Raw genomic sequence first — 17,625 nt, 5'->3', positions numbered from 1 at the left:
TAGAAAAGGAAATTTAGCTTTTAAAAAATTCTGGTTTTTGTGGATCCTTGATGTGGACTTTTAGTGCTTGTTTTGTGTATCAAGACTGTTCTTGTGCAAGTTTAGTGCTGCTTCTCTCTCTCCCCCAATTATTTTTCAAATATATCACAAATATTTCACCCAAATATGGGTAAACATAGTTAGCTTTGGTCTCTTTACACTTATTTCATTTCCTGTAAAATTTACTGGGTTGATTTTTGTTTGAACCTGAAGGCCTTGCCCTAGTAGTGTTACTAGACGTTATTCCTTCTATAGTCTAGACTGTACCTACTCACAATTAAGGCTATTATCTGATAGAATTACAGGGTCTGACATTGCCTCCATATTTCTGTTTATTCATATAAAAAAGGAGCCAAGAGATTTGTTGTTTCTCAAATGTGGCAGTTAGGTAATGTTAGGTAGGGGCAGCATTTGAGTATTTATCTGATTTTTTCCTTTTTTTGAGAGTAATTCAGCACTTACAGGAGTCACTTAAAGAGTTAGATCAACAGAATTTTTCATTGTAAAATTTGTTACATAAATTATGTTAATTTTGTTCCCAAATACTAGCTTTAAGGCATTTCTGTTTATGGGGCACGGCTTGTGAGAATTTTAGACTAAGCTCTGATTCCTGTGTATTATTTCGATTAAAAATTTAAGATTCTGAGAGTCTGTCTAGTAGTCATGAGTTAGGAAATTGATAAATAGCACCGATTATCTATGTGATGATCAAACCTTACTGAATTAATTTTCACAACATATAGGTGTAGCATTACAATTTTTTTCTTTTTTTGGATTCATTTGAAAAGTAGCTTTTAATTCTGGGAATTTCAGGAATTATAAATGTGTACTAGGGTCAGAAATTTTAAGCATGAAGGAAGAAATGTTATAATTTAGTATCTGCTTAATTAAAAAAATTGAACAAATCTGTGGGAGAATTAGGATATGCTATAACTTTCTCTAAACAAGTCACGTCAGATAGCAATAGCAGTGTTGCCTGGTTAGGCCTATCTGATATAAAATGGTTTGGTTTTGAGTAAAGGTTGATCTCAGTTATTTTAGACTGTTGATTTTTCTAGACTCTAAAAAATTTTAACCTTCAATGATTGTTAATCTTCAGTGCTTTGTGCATCTTTGTTTTGTTCTACATTATAGTCTTCAAAGTGTGGCTCTATTTATGATTGTTCTTACCTTAGAAAAGAACAAAACCTAGAAATGGTATTTTGAAGTTGACGATTACAGTAGATTCATATTTCTTTTACTGATAGGGAGCAATTTCAGTGTTCAGTTTGATAGAAATATAATTAGAAAATTGATGTCACATTAGTAGGAAGATGATAAAGATTAGGTTGTTAGGTGTTAGATTTATGCTTTTCGAAACCCAGTCATACTCAGTTCCCTGAACTCAAGAATGTAGATTATGACTGAGTAGCTCATGCTCATTGCTTTTGCAACTATATTAAACATTTTATGTTAGATTTTGCTTTCTAATCATGATAATTTTGGAAGTCATTTTTAATGAATAGAACAGTGTAAGATTAAGTAACATGCATGTGAGAGTAGGAATTCAAGAGCAGAAAAATTATAATTTGATAATTTGATTGTATTCTTCATTCTTTGAAGATGAAACTATCAGTATCCACTAAGTAACATTTGACTACTTTGATTTATTTTCATTGTTTCTTTATACCTTTATATTTTTCTGATAATTACTATTAATACATGCTTGTTCCCTCATACAGTAAATACAAAAATGTAAATAATGGTCTGTAGTCCTAGTTCCTAGCGATATATTATTAATGTTTTGTGTGTTTACTTCTGAATGGCTCTTTGGAATTGTTGCATCTATTCCTTATTGAGGGAATGGACAGCAGCCTTAAGGGAGTAGGGTTAATACTGTGCCTCTCATTGGAAGTCCAGAAGGTTCGAACTACATTAAGCATTTGATTGATACATTAAATGACTCTGTCAGTTGAAGACTTACACTTGCAACATGTTCATTTGATCTTAAAAAGAATAAAACTTTATTGAAATAAGTGATGGAAATTATTATGGCTCTTCTTTTAACAGGTATTTGTTTGCTTATGGAAAGGTTGTAAAGTATATAACACTCCATCAACCAGTCAGAGTTGGTTACAGAGGCATATGCTGACACACAGTGGAGACAAACCTTTCAAGGTAAGTAAATATATATGAGTTTATTTCCTTTTTAACTTGAACTCAAGTTGACAAGATTCTTAATGGGCATACCTTTGCTGTACTAAAAATTTTAAAGAACCATTTGTTTTAACATTCCAGTGGATGCATGGAATTTAAAACATAGAGGGGGAAAGATAATTTAATCCAATTTTTAAAATTTGGAGAACAAAAGTCTCTGTGATAGGGTCTTGAAAATAGTGGACAGACTGACAGTCTGAATGCATGTCTTTAAAATTGGCTATTAATACCTTGTGCTCTTAATTGTTTTTTCACTGTCAGAAGTTTTAATTAGCAAACAGCACTGATTATTATTATAGGAAAAAATGAAACTGGAGAACATTAAGGGATTTGATTCTTTTCACTCAATTTTGTGGTCATTACTGAGCTTACTTGTAAATTACTGTGTCTAATAGATTTATTCAGAGAAATCTGTAAAAGAGCAAGTTTTATAAAAACCATTTTTCCATTTATAATTATTAAAAATTAAAATATTTTGGTTTGTAATTTTGGAAAGCATATACCATAGAGATTAAAAGTTTGTGTTTAAAGAAGTTTAATAGTTGTTAAACTTATAATATCTGTTAGTATGTAAATACTGTGCTAGAAACTTCCTTTGAGTTTCATTAGAGGAGATAATTCTTGTAGAGTTGCTTTTTAAAAATCACATAATTTTTTTTGAAAAGACAATCTTTAACAAGTTTTTTAAAAAATAATTTACATTGAGAAATTTTGCTCCTTTTCTTGTTCTTATTCCCTCTCCCCCAAATAACGTAACCACTGTTACTAGTTTCTAGTGAATTCTTCTAGTATTTCTGTATGAAAATACAAGCAGATAAGTATATAGTCTTATTCTTTCTTTCTTACACAGAATCTAGTAAACTATATACTGTCTGTATTTTTTTAAATAAGCTTTTTATTTTAGAGGAGTTTTAAATTTATAGGAAATCCTGTATAACTGTTGATTCCCCCAAAACTTAACTACAGTTGGCCCTTGGTATTCGTGGGGGATTGGTTTCAGGATTCCTGAGTATACCAGAATTTGCAATGCTCAAGTCTCCAGTAGAAAATAGTGTAGAACAATGCCCGCAGTCAGCATAGTCCTCTGCATTCACATCCACATTTCTATCTGTGGATTGAAAATAGTTTTCGATCTGTGGTTGGTTAAATCTGTGTATGTAAAACCCATGAATGTGGAGGGCCAGCTATTGAAAAATACTGTACTATAAAAGGGGCTGGGAAAGAGTAGTAGAAGTTGAATGGGAGTTGACTCTAGGTAGGAGGAGGTGATACTGTTCGAAGGGAGTCTAATTTTTTTCTTAAAAAATGTTCTAATTTATAATATGTACAATAAAGTGTCTACCCTTAAGTGTTCAACAGTTTAAAGATGTTTCATATGTGTGCATGTGTGTAACCACCACCCTGATAAAGAATATATTCAGTAAAACACATTTTGTAATGCCCCCATCCTCCCATCCTCTACTTCTCTCCAGGTCATGTTATGATTCCTGTCGTCCTAGCTTAGTTGTATGAACTCTTGTGTCGGCTTTTTTTGCTATACAAAGTAGCAGCAAGATATTCCTTTATTGTTGTATGTACCAGTTATCTTTTAAAAGTTGCTGTGTAGTATTTGATTGTACAAATAAACAATAGTTAATCCGTTTTAACGCTCATGGGCATTTGGGTTGTTTCTGGTCTTTGGCTATTAATCAAGCTGCCCAGCAATGTTCTTTTCCTTGTCTTGTGATTGCACACATGCACTCATTACTCTTTGCTGTATACCTATGAGTAGAATTGCTGAGTCATAGAATAGGCCATTTTTAGTTTCTAGAAACTACCAAATTCTCCAAATTGGTTGTATCACTTCACATTCCCACCAGCAGCACATGAGTGTTTTAGTTGCTTTATATCTTGAGATTATCAGTCTTTTGTGGCTTTAATTTTTATTTCCCCGGTGAGTAATGATGCTGAACACATTTTCATATATTTAAGGCTGTTTGATTTTTCTGTTTTAATGCAGTGCCTATTTGAGCTTTCTCTTATATTATTGAATGGTTTGCTTATTATTATTATATAACATTTTAATCTATTTGGAAACAAGTCTTTTGTCAAATATATGTGTTGCAAATACCTTTTTCCAGTCTGTCTTTGGTTATCCTTTTCACCTTTCTTAATAAGATTTTTTGAAGAATAGTATTTTAACTTCAATGAAATGAAATTTATCAACTTTTTTTTATGAGTAGGATTTTTTGTATTCCTTTTGGAAAAAATCTATGCCTATCCCCAGTACATGAAAATGAGGAGGGTCTTAGAGAAAAACTAAGAGTTTTGTCTTGTGATAGGGAGATCATTTCAGGTGTACATATATTAAATATAATTTACATACCTTAAAATGTACTAACTGTACAATTCAGTAGTTTTTAGTGTATTCACAGGATTGCGCAACCATCACCCCCCTCTAATTATAGAAATATGTCCTTTTGCGAGAAAGCATAAAAGAATAGAATAAGTGGACTATTTAAGGAATAACATGTAGTTATATATAGGTGATACTTTATGGGGTCAGGTTGAAAAAAATATATATTTTTTACTTAATTTTTTATGGTGACATTGGTTAACGAAATCCAGTAAGTTTCAGCTGTATACTTTAACAGTAAGGCATATATATGTTTATACTGTGTTCACCTCCCATAGTTAGATTTCTTTCTGTCACCACATATTTGACCCCATTTATCCCTTCTACCTCTCCTCTCTTTTTCCCCCTCCCCTCTGGTAACCATGAGTCTATTGTCCATGACCATGAGTCTGAGTCTCTGTTGGTTTGTCTCGTTCATTTGTTGCTTTTAGGTTTATACCCCACATGTAGTTTTCAACTTTTTCTGTCTTATTTCGCTTAGTATGATTATCTGGAGGTCCATCCACATTGTCGCAAGTGGCAGTATTTCATCTCTTCTTATGTCTTGAGTGGTATTCTGAAAATATTTAAAAACTATTTCTGACTAGTAAGCTTGATCTAGAAATTAAATGTAAAAGCAATTGGTTGCAAAAAGTTTCTCATATTGATCATTCTAGTATTTGTTGTGTAACAAACAAGTTAAAGTGTAGGGGTCGGAAGTAATCATAATTAGCAAAAAGCTTGCATAACGCTGCTCTGTGCTTTGCACATTACAACATATATTGTTGCATTATATATTTTAATTAATTTAATCCTTACAACAAGTATTCTTTGAGGTAATTACTGTTGTTGTCCTTATTTTATAGATGAGGAAACTGAGGTAAGAAGAGAGTAATATTTTCTAAGGTCATGGGCAATTAGTGGTAGATTGAGGACTTCGGAGGCAATATCAAACCAGGGTCTGTGTCCTTAACCATTTGTGCTTTAGTGCCTCTCAGTAATTTATAATGCAGAACAGCTCCAGTGCAAACATGTACTGTATATTGTCTTTGGATTACTGTTATTATCTCTTAGCTATTCTAGTCTGGAATTTGATTATTCTAAGGAGTTTGTATTTTTTTTCCTTTTATATTTACAATATGCTTCAAGCATTTGCCAAAGGTCAGTATTATTCATATCTTAAAAAAACATCAGTGTGGGTGCTCTATAGTCGGGTGCTTTGTGTATGAGATAATTGATATAGTCATCATGATGACTACTTATACACACACGCGTGCGCATGCTTGCACACATTTTTGGGGGAACCCTTTTAGAGGAGCAGTATCCATAAATATTAAATTCAGTGCATGTTTTTCCTAAGAACAAGGACATTCACTTATATAACCCTAGTACAGTTGTCAAGATTCAGAAATTTAATATTGAAGCTATTAGCTAACCTACTGGAATTTAACTAATTGCCCCAACAGTGGCCTTTATGTCGCAAGTGTTGTGTGTGTGGTTTAGAGTCTAATTGAGGACCACGCATTGCATTTAGTTTTCATGACTCCTTTAATCTTAATGTTTCCTCAGCCTTTCTTTATCATTCATAGCACTGATATTTTTGAAGAGTATCAACCTTTTATTTTGTAGTATGTCTCCAATTTAGGGGTTATTTCGTGTTTTTATAACGATCAGATTCAGTCTATGCATTTTTGCAGAAAATAGAACAAAATTTTCACTGTATCTCTTCAGGGGACACTTGATAACAATTTATTCCATCATAGATGAAGTTACCTAGCATCACTTGGTTAGGGTGGAATTTGCCAGGGTATCCAGTGTAAACTTATTATTTGTCCCTTTACTGTTAATTGTTTTTGGGGAGATAAACTTTGAGCCTACATAAATATGTTGTTCTCCATTAGAACTCATTTTAGTAGCTGCGATGCTTTTTTCCTGAATCAGTTATTACTATGAGGGTTACAAAATGAGTATTTTTGTCTTCCCATTTAAATTTATTAGTTGGTATTCTACTTACGGAGCTTTCTGTTCTTTTACTCTGTCTAATCTTTGGCTAATAAGCCAAAACTATCATTATTTTGATGCTCATATAATACAGATTTTATATATTGAATATATCAGTATTTGCTCATAAGGTTTCTGGGGCAACTATAAAGATTTGAATTAGGTAAGAATCTCCATTAGAGTGTTGGTAATGGCAAAGGCTAGAAACTAGAAGTCAGTGAGACTTAATTAACTTGATATGGGAAATGAAAGCCATGGGTGTATCTCATTTAGTGTTAAGCCTACTTTTATGGTTCCTAAATTTGTCTTATGCTTGATAAGAAGGTAGGTAATGTCATGAAAATAATTGATCATGTCAGCTCATTATGAAATCAGACATCCTCCTAAAACAAAAATATGGTTTTTTTTTTTTTGGCCAAAGGTTTTAATAATATTTATCTCTGATAATTAAAGTGCAAAGATTATTCCTAAATAGCACCCCCCCCTCCCCTGGCAGTGTTCACGTCATCATGTATATGAATCTCTGCTTTGTATGTACATTTAGAGTTTGTGGGAAGAGGAATTGCTGGAAAACATCATACGTATTTATAGTACTAGGATTTTGAGATTCTTTACAATTATTCTCTTGATTTTTTTTGTAATTGTGATTTAGATTCTTGTTAGTCATCTGTTACTAAGCTTTATCGTGGCTAAATGGTTTCAGCGTTGCCTTGCTGAAAAGTATTTTAGTTAACTGATGAAAATAAAAATCAGTTATATGCAGCATGTTTGGTGATTGTTTTGATTTCCTTTTTCTTACTTTACATTTTGCCATTGTGGCAGTGGTTTGTATAAATTTGTATATAATAGTTCGAAATTGTGTAGTTGCACTTTTCAGATAAGCTCAGTAGTTTTACTTTCTTCCCACAGATGTTTCTCCCCTATTCTGACATTTCTGTTTATTTTGAACACAGTATTTATAGTCATTTAGTTGTCCTGGGTTAATTTATTTATTGTAACTTTTCCTCAGCAACTAGTCCTCTATTAGCTCAGCATGATTGACTCCATTCATAATATTGACATATTTGAATAACTTCTCATTGTAATAGAGTAGTGCTTGAAAAACTCAGATTTCCTTTCAAGTCTGTTACATTAAACAGCCGATCTTTTTAGATGTTTTAGAACTAAGAACCTAGCCTAGAATGTTGATAAAGAAAAGAAATTTTATCACCAGACTTAAACTATTATATCCTCACTATAAAGTGGCTTATAATTGTGCATACAAGCAAATCTGGAAGTTTGTTACAGGACAGTGAGTGATACTAATATTATTGCACCATTCACTGTGATGGATGATGAAATAATTTCCTTCAGTTCCTTTCTGATCTCTTTTATAGTGGTAGCTGATACTGATAATTTAAAAATCTTTTACTCTTTTTCAGCTTTATTGAGGTGTAACTGATAAGTAAAATTGTAACATATCAAAATGTAAATTGTGATTCGATATGTGTATACAGTTAACACATCCATCTCCACATACACACACACATTTTAGTGAGACTCTTTTGCTTTTCAGCCTTTTCTGTAATAATACAAAGCTTTTAAACACCCTGTTCTATCTTTATTTATTGTCCTTACCATTTTGTATGATGTCTGTGTGCCTCTTTGAAGCTCTCATGTTCCCTAGCTTTGACAGCCAGTTTTTGGGAGGCTCCCTCCCACTGACTAAAGATGGTGTAATTTGAATATACATAAGGATAATAGCTGTAGTGATCAGACTACAAAAAAAAAAAAAAAGATCCCCCCCCACCCCCAACAAACAAACAAATTGGTCACTCTTGGAGAATGGTAGGGATCTTATTATTTGGAAAGCTAGTAAGAATCAGGAGGTTCTTTATTATGTGGACTGTGCCACTGGGTAACCAAACCCGGGTGCCTGAGTTGTACCCATGACCAATTGAATTAGAATCTTTGGGGCATGTTGCCAGGCATTTATTTAAAGAGATCTTTCAGGTGATTTTGATGTGCACCCAGATTTAAGAAACTCTGTTCTACAAAATATTTCTCTTCTGGGTGGCCTTATAAGAGAAATGTCACTTATATTACTAAGTGAACTTTTTTAGTTCATCTAGTAATATACTAGCTGACACTAAAGATTTCCCTGGTAAATAAATGTGTTTACCAATTCATTGTTCTTTGAAAGGAAGAAAAAAGCACAGAGAGTCCCCCCTGTACCTTCATCCAGTTTGTTTCCCCTGATTTTATCTCATGTTACTGGGATATATTCGTCAAAACTAAGAGAAACCAACGTTTTCTACCTGGGTTTTTTTTGTTGACCTTAATATTCCTGTTAATAAATGCTACTGTATCTTCTGTGAAACTGGTATTTTATGCTTTATATTATAGTAGTCCCTTGTAGATTTTCATAGCACTTCTAGGAGTATAAATATGAATAAGACAGTCTTAGTATTGCTTCATTCGAATAAATCTGTTTTGGGGGGAAAAACCCAGTAACTCCATATTTCAAGTTTTAGAACAGCTAATTGAGCTAAGTGGTAGCCAACATAGGTAGTTTCAGTGAATTTGGGAGATAAAACATGTAAAACATTCCACGTGCACGATCAGTTTTGTTCTCTAATTGTTGGAACAGGGTGTGTTTATTCATTAGAACACTGCGTGAGGCAGCTTCAGGGGTCATTGTTGTACGTGTGGGTGAAAACCTGAATGCTCGAACACTAAAATCACACTCAGCACCATGAAATGTTCTTATTAAGAGGAATGAAGGTGGTGCTAACGTCACTTGAGGCAACAGCAGATTTGTCTCACCTGTTCTCTATGATATACACTTACTGAGTAGAATAATTGATTAAATGATTCTTAAAATTCTTTTCTCCTTTAGGGTAAAAGAATTTGCATTTAAGTGAAATGGTTTTGATTGTGATTTTCTATTATATTTCTTTTTCATTAAAGTATCGTTTTCTTTTTTAGGTTTGTTTATGATTCTTGATCAAAATCAAAAATAAAAATTTTCTGTTAGAATTCTCATTTTCAGAGCATTGAATCATTGCTGATTAAGATAATCTTGCAATATATGTATATATTTAAACTCATAATATTTACTCTCAGTTCTAAATCCTTCTAGGGCCTATTCTTTGCAGTCTTAAAGGATCCCAGGAGAAAACGAATCCACCAGCCTACCAGAACCTTATAATTAAGGATAATCCTGGTGGAATCATATCACAAAATCTGAGTTTAAACCTGAGGGCTTGGATCTGGCCTGTCACTTCCATCTCTGCCCTATTCACTGTAGTCAAGTAGCTGTTTTAAAATTTGAAATAAGGAGTTTTTCAATACATTTGTTTGAATAACCAATATTAACCTGGGAACCCAAAGGCAAAGACTGTTTTATTTATATTCTTTGAAGTATCTAACACATTGGACACAAAAGAAGGTTATTTAATCTATGTTTTTAGAGTAGGTGTTAGGAAATATAGGGCTGATATCTTCTTGGAAGTAAGAGTATTGTATGGCTCATTCTTGGGCAGTACTGTGTCATAGGAATACGTGTGAACCAAGTAGGTAATTTAAAATTTTCCATGCTACATTAAAATAATTGAAGCAGGTGAAAATAATTTAATATCTTTGACATAACCTGTTATATTATTATTTGAACATGTTACCAATATACAAAGTTGATGAAATGGTTTTTTTTGTTTGTTTTTGGTACTAAATCTTCCAAATTTAGTGTGTATTTTAAAGCCACATTTCAAGTGCTCAGTAGCTGTATATGTCTGATAGCTAAAATGTATTGGAGAGTGCAAAACTAATCCATTTAGAGTAATTCTACTTAAGGCTAAGTAGAATTCAGTTCAGATGTAAACACTTGATCTATATTTAGATTTCACAAAATTTGCAGTTGCAGAAGTAGATGCACTACCAATTTGTCTAAGCATACTTAAAAAGTTTTTCAGTAGTTAAATTGAGCAAAATGTTTTAAATTAAAAAATAAAATGGTTATTAAGAAAATACAAATAAAATCCACAATGAGGTACCATTTCTTGCTAGGGTGGTTTTAATAAAATAAAAAATAAGCGTTGTCAAGAATGTGGAGCTAATGATTATACAACATTCTGAGTACACTAAATACCACTGAATTGTACACTTTAACATGGTATGTATGACATGTGAATTTTGCCTCAATAAATAAAAATTGATTTAAATAAAATTAAAAGTTTGATTTTTTAGTTATAGTATCCTTGCTGAAAGTGATTAATAGCAATATTTGGCTAATGGCTTCTGTGTTGGACAGTTATTCTATGGCAATGTGGTAATCCACAGAAGGTGGAAACTTTAAAAAGCATTATTCTTTCTTGATACTCAAAGTATAGTAAGTTTAAATTCTAAGAATTGAATAACCATTAGTTGCTAAACTTCTCATGGTCAAGAGTCTGTAGCTGAACATTCTTGATGCAGGATATCTGGACCATACTATTGATGGGGTCTTTGAAGAAGTAAATTAAATAGTAATTTTAAAGTACCGGATTTGGCTAATGGGTTCTTTCCATGGTTTCCGTAGCACTCTGTGCCTGATTCCTGACTATAGTCTTTTGAAGGTGTCACTTCGTATGTATGTCTTGCTTGACTACATGTAAGCACTTTCAGGGTGAGAACTGTATCTTTGTCATCCTTATACTTCTAGAATTTTGCATAGTACTGGACATAGATGACTACGTGAACTAAAATCTTGAATCATTCCTCTGCCTTTTAATTTAGTGTGCACCCAAGAATGGGCAAAGATTTTTATTAGCAATGCTGAATGCCATTAGAGCCCATAAAATGGTTTCTTGTATATCAAAATAAAAAGAGAAATTATTATGGCACTATATGAAGAGCGTGCTGTGAAATGTTTTTAGCCAGTGTTGGTTTTATCAGAATTTATAAGCAGTTCAGTTCTGCTGATATATTTAGAAATATACCTGTGATTTACAAGATGCTTCTGTTTATAAAAGTATGCTCCTGCCTTCATAATGAATGGAAAGGAGGATGAGTTGGGATAGGTATCTCCATAAGGAAAGATGAGCTCCTTTTCACTGGGGTAGATTTAGAGAGACTTTGAATAAAGTTAGAATCTTTATTAATAGAGAGTTGTGTTGTGTTCTTGGAAGCTGAAAATTATAGAGGTTCCTGGATTGGAAGAAAGAGCCCAGAAGCCTGTAGACTTTTTTGTGGTATTATCTAGTTAAAGTACCTAGGAATAATGTGGTAAATATAATTGGTGTTAAACATGACAAATTTGCATGGTTGGAGTTTGGTTGTCAAGTCAGAAACGAAGTAAACTGGATAAGTTACTAATAGAAAAGTCACCTGTAATCTAGCTGTGATTTTGCTTTTCGGGGATCATTTTGGAAAAGGTGTTTGTTTTAATTAACATTCATTTGTTAGAAGACCTGCAAATATTATTTCCTAAGATCAAATTAGAAATCATACACTTGTACAATTTGTGTATTGTAATTTTAGTGATATCCAGATGTTCTGTGTGCATTATGAAATAGCATATCCACTAGGTTGACTTGGGTAGTTAACCTTTTGTATTCTCAAACTTGAAAGTACAGAAGACTAAAGAGGCAGTATTTAATGGAATTGTGGAGGGTTGATTAAGACCAACCCTGAGCATAAGTCTTCTCTGAGAGGCTAGACCTAGTAGTTTAAAAGTTAATATTCATGTATTTCTTTCCTATCTGTTGCGACAATAGGGAGGCTGCTGAAGGTTTGAAATAGCATATTTTATATGATAAAAATAATTTTAAAAATCCAGGAATCCAAAGAATTGTCAATATATCTAATTCTTTGATGTGAAAACATTTTATTGCTCCTCTTAAAAGAGTGATTAATTCAAAACCAGATTTTTTTTTTTTTTTTTTTTTTTTTGGTGGTGGTGGTGGGACAACGATCCTACTGGTTTTGTCTTGCATATAGAGGAAGAGCACTAGGGAGACATTAAGCTTGAGTTTAATTTTCCAGCTCTGCCACTGCCTAATGTGTATTACTTTGGGCAACTTATAAAGTGAAAGGGTTCTTAGTTTCTGGAATTCTATAGCATTACTGATTTACTTCTGAAAATATGAAATATTCACTCATTTGTGTTATGCTTGTTCCCTTACACAGCATCCTGACATCCTTTTTTTTCTTTTTTTGTTGTTTGTTTGTTTTTAATTAATTTTTTTATGGTGACATTGGTTAACGAAATCCAGTAAGTTTCAGGTGTACAATCTAACAGTAAGGCGTATATATATTGCATTGTGTGCTTAACTCCCATAGTCAGATTTCTTTCTGTCACCACATATTTGACCCCTTTTACCCCCTTTTGTATTTTCATTTAGTGTGTTGTTGGTGGCTGCAATGCCAGCTTTGCTTCTCAGGGAGGGCTAGCTCGCCATGTACCCACACACTTCAGTCAGCAGAACTCCTCAAAAGTTTCTAGCCAGCCAAAGGCCAAAGAAGAATCTCCTTCTAAAGCTGGAATAAACAAAAGGAGGAAATTAAAGAACAAACGACGACGCTCATTACGTAAGTGTTTCACTGAAAGTCTCTGTGTGTTATAATGCTTTCGTTTATATCTTGAGCTTTCATATGAGTTTAGTTTTTACCTTTCTTCGACTCTGTTTATCTATTTTTTTGTTAATGATAATAAACAGGATACCTGTGGGATCATGTGAGAATTCAGTGGATGTTTTGTCTTTAGTAGCTAAAGGAGTGTAAATATATATGGCCTTAGAGTACAAACTATATATAATTAGATTTTGAGAGTTATTTTGATTCTCTTCTAAATTAAGAAAATTTTAAATATGACAATATGGTGTTTCTAACAATATTTTAGAAAAATTGAGCATATTAAGGGTAAAAATCAAGTAAAAGTTAAGTAACCTATCTGCTCCAAAGTGGTGTGTGTGAATAGCAAAACTGTTGATAGTCTGTTTCAGCACTTAGCAGTTTATTGTAACATAACAATATATTAAGAGCTTAATTACAAGATGTGATGCATCCTCTACATTTTGGATAGAACACACTTAGATGATAAGGCTTGTAAATGTTGGGGCCAAGAATTGACTTTGAAACTCCAGAGCCTAGCACTGTTCCTGATTCTTAGTATCAGCTGGTTAATTAAATATATTCTAAATGAGGAAATATGATTGAATGAAGCTGTTATTGAAAAGGGAGGCCACTGCAGGGATGATCAGAGAGGAAGAAAGATTGCATTTTACTCTTTGTCTTGGGATTTGATTAGAGTGTAGAAGAGACTGCAGAATTAATTCAGACTATAAAGCTTGTCTCTAAAACATTGAAATTTTTTTGTTATTACAAAGCTGCAGTGGACAAATGAACAGACCACAAGTGAAAAATAGACTTTCCTAAACTCTCTTAAGATTTTTAGTGTTAAATAAAACGTTTTTTTTTTCAAAGTTGGCTACCAAATTTAGGTTATATTCATTTTCCTTATCAATTATGTTGCTCGTCAGTTATTTATTTAATTATTCATTCATTCATTCATTCACTCACTCATTCATTTATTCCGCCTACAGTACCTGGTATTCCTAGGTGGTCTCCCATCCAAGTACTAAACCAACCCTGCTTAGCTTCTGAGATCTGACGCGATCAGGCATGTTCAGGGTGGCATGGCTATAGACGCTCATCGGTTTTTAAAAAAATGCTTGGGCACCCAATTTTAATGTGTATTTGTATGGTATATGCCAGTAATACTGCTACTGCACATTATAAAAGTTACCAAGAAGGTATATTGAAAAACATTAAGATGAAAAGAAGTGATGTTATTTTCTTCCCTTACTCTAATGGATCATGAAACATCTGCTTTGCAGACTATTGTTCAAGTTTAGTATTCTTGAAACTTTAATAGTGGACATAACACAGTTAAGATCGCAATGCATAAAATTTGAGGTTTGAGAGTTTTTTTCATTATCGTTAATTTTAATTCAAGTGATGACTTCTATGTTTGAATCTTGAATGAGAAGGCTAGATTTGAATGGTTCAGAGGGTTGAGTTATTGCTATTTTCTCTAAGTGCTTATCTTCAGGAAAAAAGCATATTTGGAGAGCGTGGAGAAAGTACATATTTTTTTCCAATAGCCACAGATCTCTAATAGGAAGGAGATTTCTCAGCGTTAAGTAAAATCATGACTTTTTTCTCCCATAAATGTCAAACACTTTTTTTCTTACCGATTTCCCGTTATTATTACTTTATTTATCTTGTGGGTTCTGCTGGTTTGTTACTAGTTGGTATTTTGTTTATTTCCTTCTGAGGAAAAATCCAGTGAGAAAAGAGCTTAGTTTTATTGAGTATGCCAACTGGTGAAATCATCCCCCCACAAAAACTCTGGTGGGTTTGTGTAGATGTTCTAAGAACTCCATGAACGGTAGAGATAAATCCATTCCACGTACTAGTAAATCACAATAGTGTGGTAAATGAGCTGCATCAATTCAGAATGTGCTGTACCAGGAAATCAAGCCATTTCTTCTATTGTCAGGATAATTTAATTTTTAATTACACATAATCTTATAAAATTACATGTATTAGTGAGCTTCACAGTTATAAACAATAAATTCGTTTCCCTTACTTTGAGCAACATTTTTATTAAGAATAAAAATAGCACAATTTATAACGTTAGTGCAAAGAAAATTGAAATTTTAAAAATGTTCTTAGCAAATTAAATCTTCAGTGTATAGCTTTGTTGTGATCACATTAAAAGATTGCTTACCGTAGGTTTATGAATTTATTATTTTTTAAAAAGTGGTATAAACTTATTAATATAACTGCTTTATGACTTAAGGCATTTTTTATATGTATTTATTTTACCTAATTATAATCTATAGCTATTTTATCTCCATTTCACAAAAAGGAAGCAGGCTAAGGTTGATTAAGAGATTTGCCCAAAATCACACAGCTGATAACTAACTGGTGGAGTTGGGAGTTTGACAGTATTTTGGTGGACTCATTGTCATTAAAAAACGTATTATTTATAATTCTCTTAGATTGTTTAGAAGAGTTATTTATAATCACGAAAATACTTGTCAGAAAACTCAAATAATATTACCACTTTGTTACACTTGGAAAATTTTTGATTACATATTAATATAGAATGTTCATGTAATGTATTCCATATGGTTTGGCTGTGGTGAATGAGATCTCAGTGTGGTGCACAGATGGAGATGTTCATCAAATTGTTGAAAATGTAGGACTGACACCCAGGAGAGATTCAGGTCTAAAATATAAATTATGTGAAAAAGATAGTTGAAATGTGGAATCACAAGGTCTGAAGTTAGAACCTCACATACCAAGGGGCCACATTAACCCACATTCACTCAGTTGGAATTCTGCTGTGTACATCTTTAATCTTGTCAGCTAGCCTTCATGTTTTGAAAACAAAACTCTTGCATTTAAACACTACGTTAATACTTGTGAATTGTTTCAATCTTTCTTACTTATTATATATTTTTGTGGAAAACAGATTCTTTGGCTATATTTATCTAAATATTCTTTATCTCTTTGTTTTTTAGCACGACCACATGATTTCTTTGATGCACAAACACTGGATGCGATAAGACATCGAGCCATATGCTTTAACCTCTCAGCTCATATAGAAAGTTTAGGGAAGGGACACAGTGTTGTTTTTCATAGTACTGTAAGTATTTTATTTTTTCCCCAAATTATCTATAGATTTGTAAGAACATGTATTTTGATTTTCACAGTCATATTTTTAAATTGCTCAAAAATCTAAGAAAATACATTTTAACAAAAATTATAAAACTTTGCTTTATCAATATTTTAAAAATTACTTGCATTGTTGGTTATAAAGCAAATATTTCTCATAAGTTGACATTTTTATGAATCAATTAAATATTTTTTAGCCTTTCATTTGAGCTATTTAGGAGTATTGTGTTGGCATTTGGGCTACTAGGCATTTGAAAATCAGGCTCTGACCTTAGTAAACTACGTGTCTTTTCTGACCTGGTTTTTTTATTTGTAAAATTAGGAACATTAGATTACTTTTTAGTTAACGTCCCTATGTGCTGCATGTTCCTCCCTTACCCTCAAAACACACCTCTAAAGTTCGTGTTCAATAGAAAAAAAGAATAATGGCTGTCAAATTAAAGCTTTGTGAAGTGGGGAGGGAGTTTTTATCTCTTTTGTTCCAGTGATGTCTCTCAGGTGTCTAGAATTGTCCCTGACACATAGTAGGCACTCAGTATAATCGTTGAATGAATGTGTTACTCAACATAGGAAAAAAAGTATCAAATTTGAAAAAGCAATACATTGTTTAATTTTGCTTAACTAGGGGCTAATATAGAGTTCTTTCTTTCCGTGCCCCTTTGCCAATTTATTATCCATTCATCTTTAAATTAGAGTTTCGTAAGGTAATTTCATAGAGGTAAAACTTAGACCAGACTCTTGGTGATTTGCATCCCTTGTAAAAGAGATTGTTTAATTTTGGTTGTTGGAATACAGAATAATACAAAATTAAGTTTTTTAAAAAATATTTCAGTTAACATGCACAAGAATTTAAATAGGAAAGAAAGATTAATATTGATATAATCAGTATCTCTACTAATTTGAATCTGTATTTTTTCCATCTCCTGTAATAATGAGGATTTCTTGTATTTTTTACTTTTCTATGTATACTTCCAATTCAAAATTTCCAGTTTTGATTTTGATTCTCAAAATTAAAGGCATGAAGGTAAAAGATTACTAATACACAAAGGACCTTTTCTGAGATTGGAAAACATGAGAGGTGTGAGTTTCGGTTTGAGGAAAGGTGTACCATACTTAGACTCTCTTAAAGAAAGAAATATAGTTAATATAAAAAGAAGTAAAGGGTTGGAAGGAAATTAGAGGGTTTAAAGAGAAAGTTAAGATGGATCTGCTGGGAATTTTTGTTGGGATTCAGCAAGGTCAGGATCTTGCTCAGCAGTGATGGTTGGAAGGCCCGTTTTGAAGTTTGATAACAGGTTTTTGATTTGGTAGGT

General features: G+C 32.6%; 1 protein-coding gene and 1 pseudogene across 5 annotated transcripts in view; one reads left to right on the top strand and one right to left on the bottom strand.

Annotated features, from left to right (window-relative positions):
* AEBP2 (AE binding protein 2) overlaps positions 1 to 17,625 on the top strand; it is a 73,162-nt gene that overhangs the window by 23,686 nt on the left and 31,851 nt on the right. For all 5 annotated transcript variants that reach the window (XM_023538252.1, XM_023538253.1, XM_011372929.2 and 2 more), the window contains 3 exons: positions 2,089 to 2,196; positions 12,970 to 13,156; positions 16,159 to 16,283. In XM_023538252.1, the coding sequence (XP_023394020.1) occupies positions 2,089 to 2,196; positions 12,970 to 13,156; positions 16,159 to 16,283 (420 nt within the window). The remainder of the gene's footprint in view (positions 1 to 2,088; positions 2,197 to 12,969; positions 13,157 to 16,158; positions 16,284 to 17,625) is intronic.
* Positions 14,161 to 14,274, bottom strand: LOC111747271 (annotated as a pseudogene).

The sequence above is a fragment of the Pteropus vampyrus genome, unplaced genomic scaffold (assembly GCF_000151845.1).
Source record: "Pteropus vampyrus isolate Shadow unplaced genomic scaffold, Pvam_2.0 Scaffold216, whole genome shotgun sequence".
Taxonomy (NCBI): domain Eukaryota; kingdom Metazoa; phylum Chordata; class Mammalia; order Chiroptera; family Pteropodidae; genus Pteropus; species Pteropus vampyrus.
Note: the sequence above shows the minus strand (reverse complement) of the source record. Positions and strands in the feature narration are given on the sequence as shown.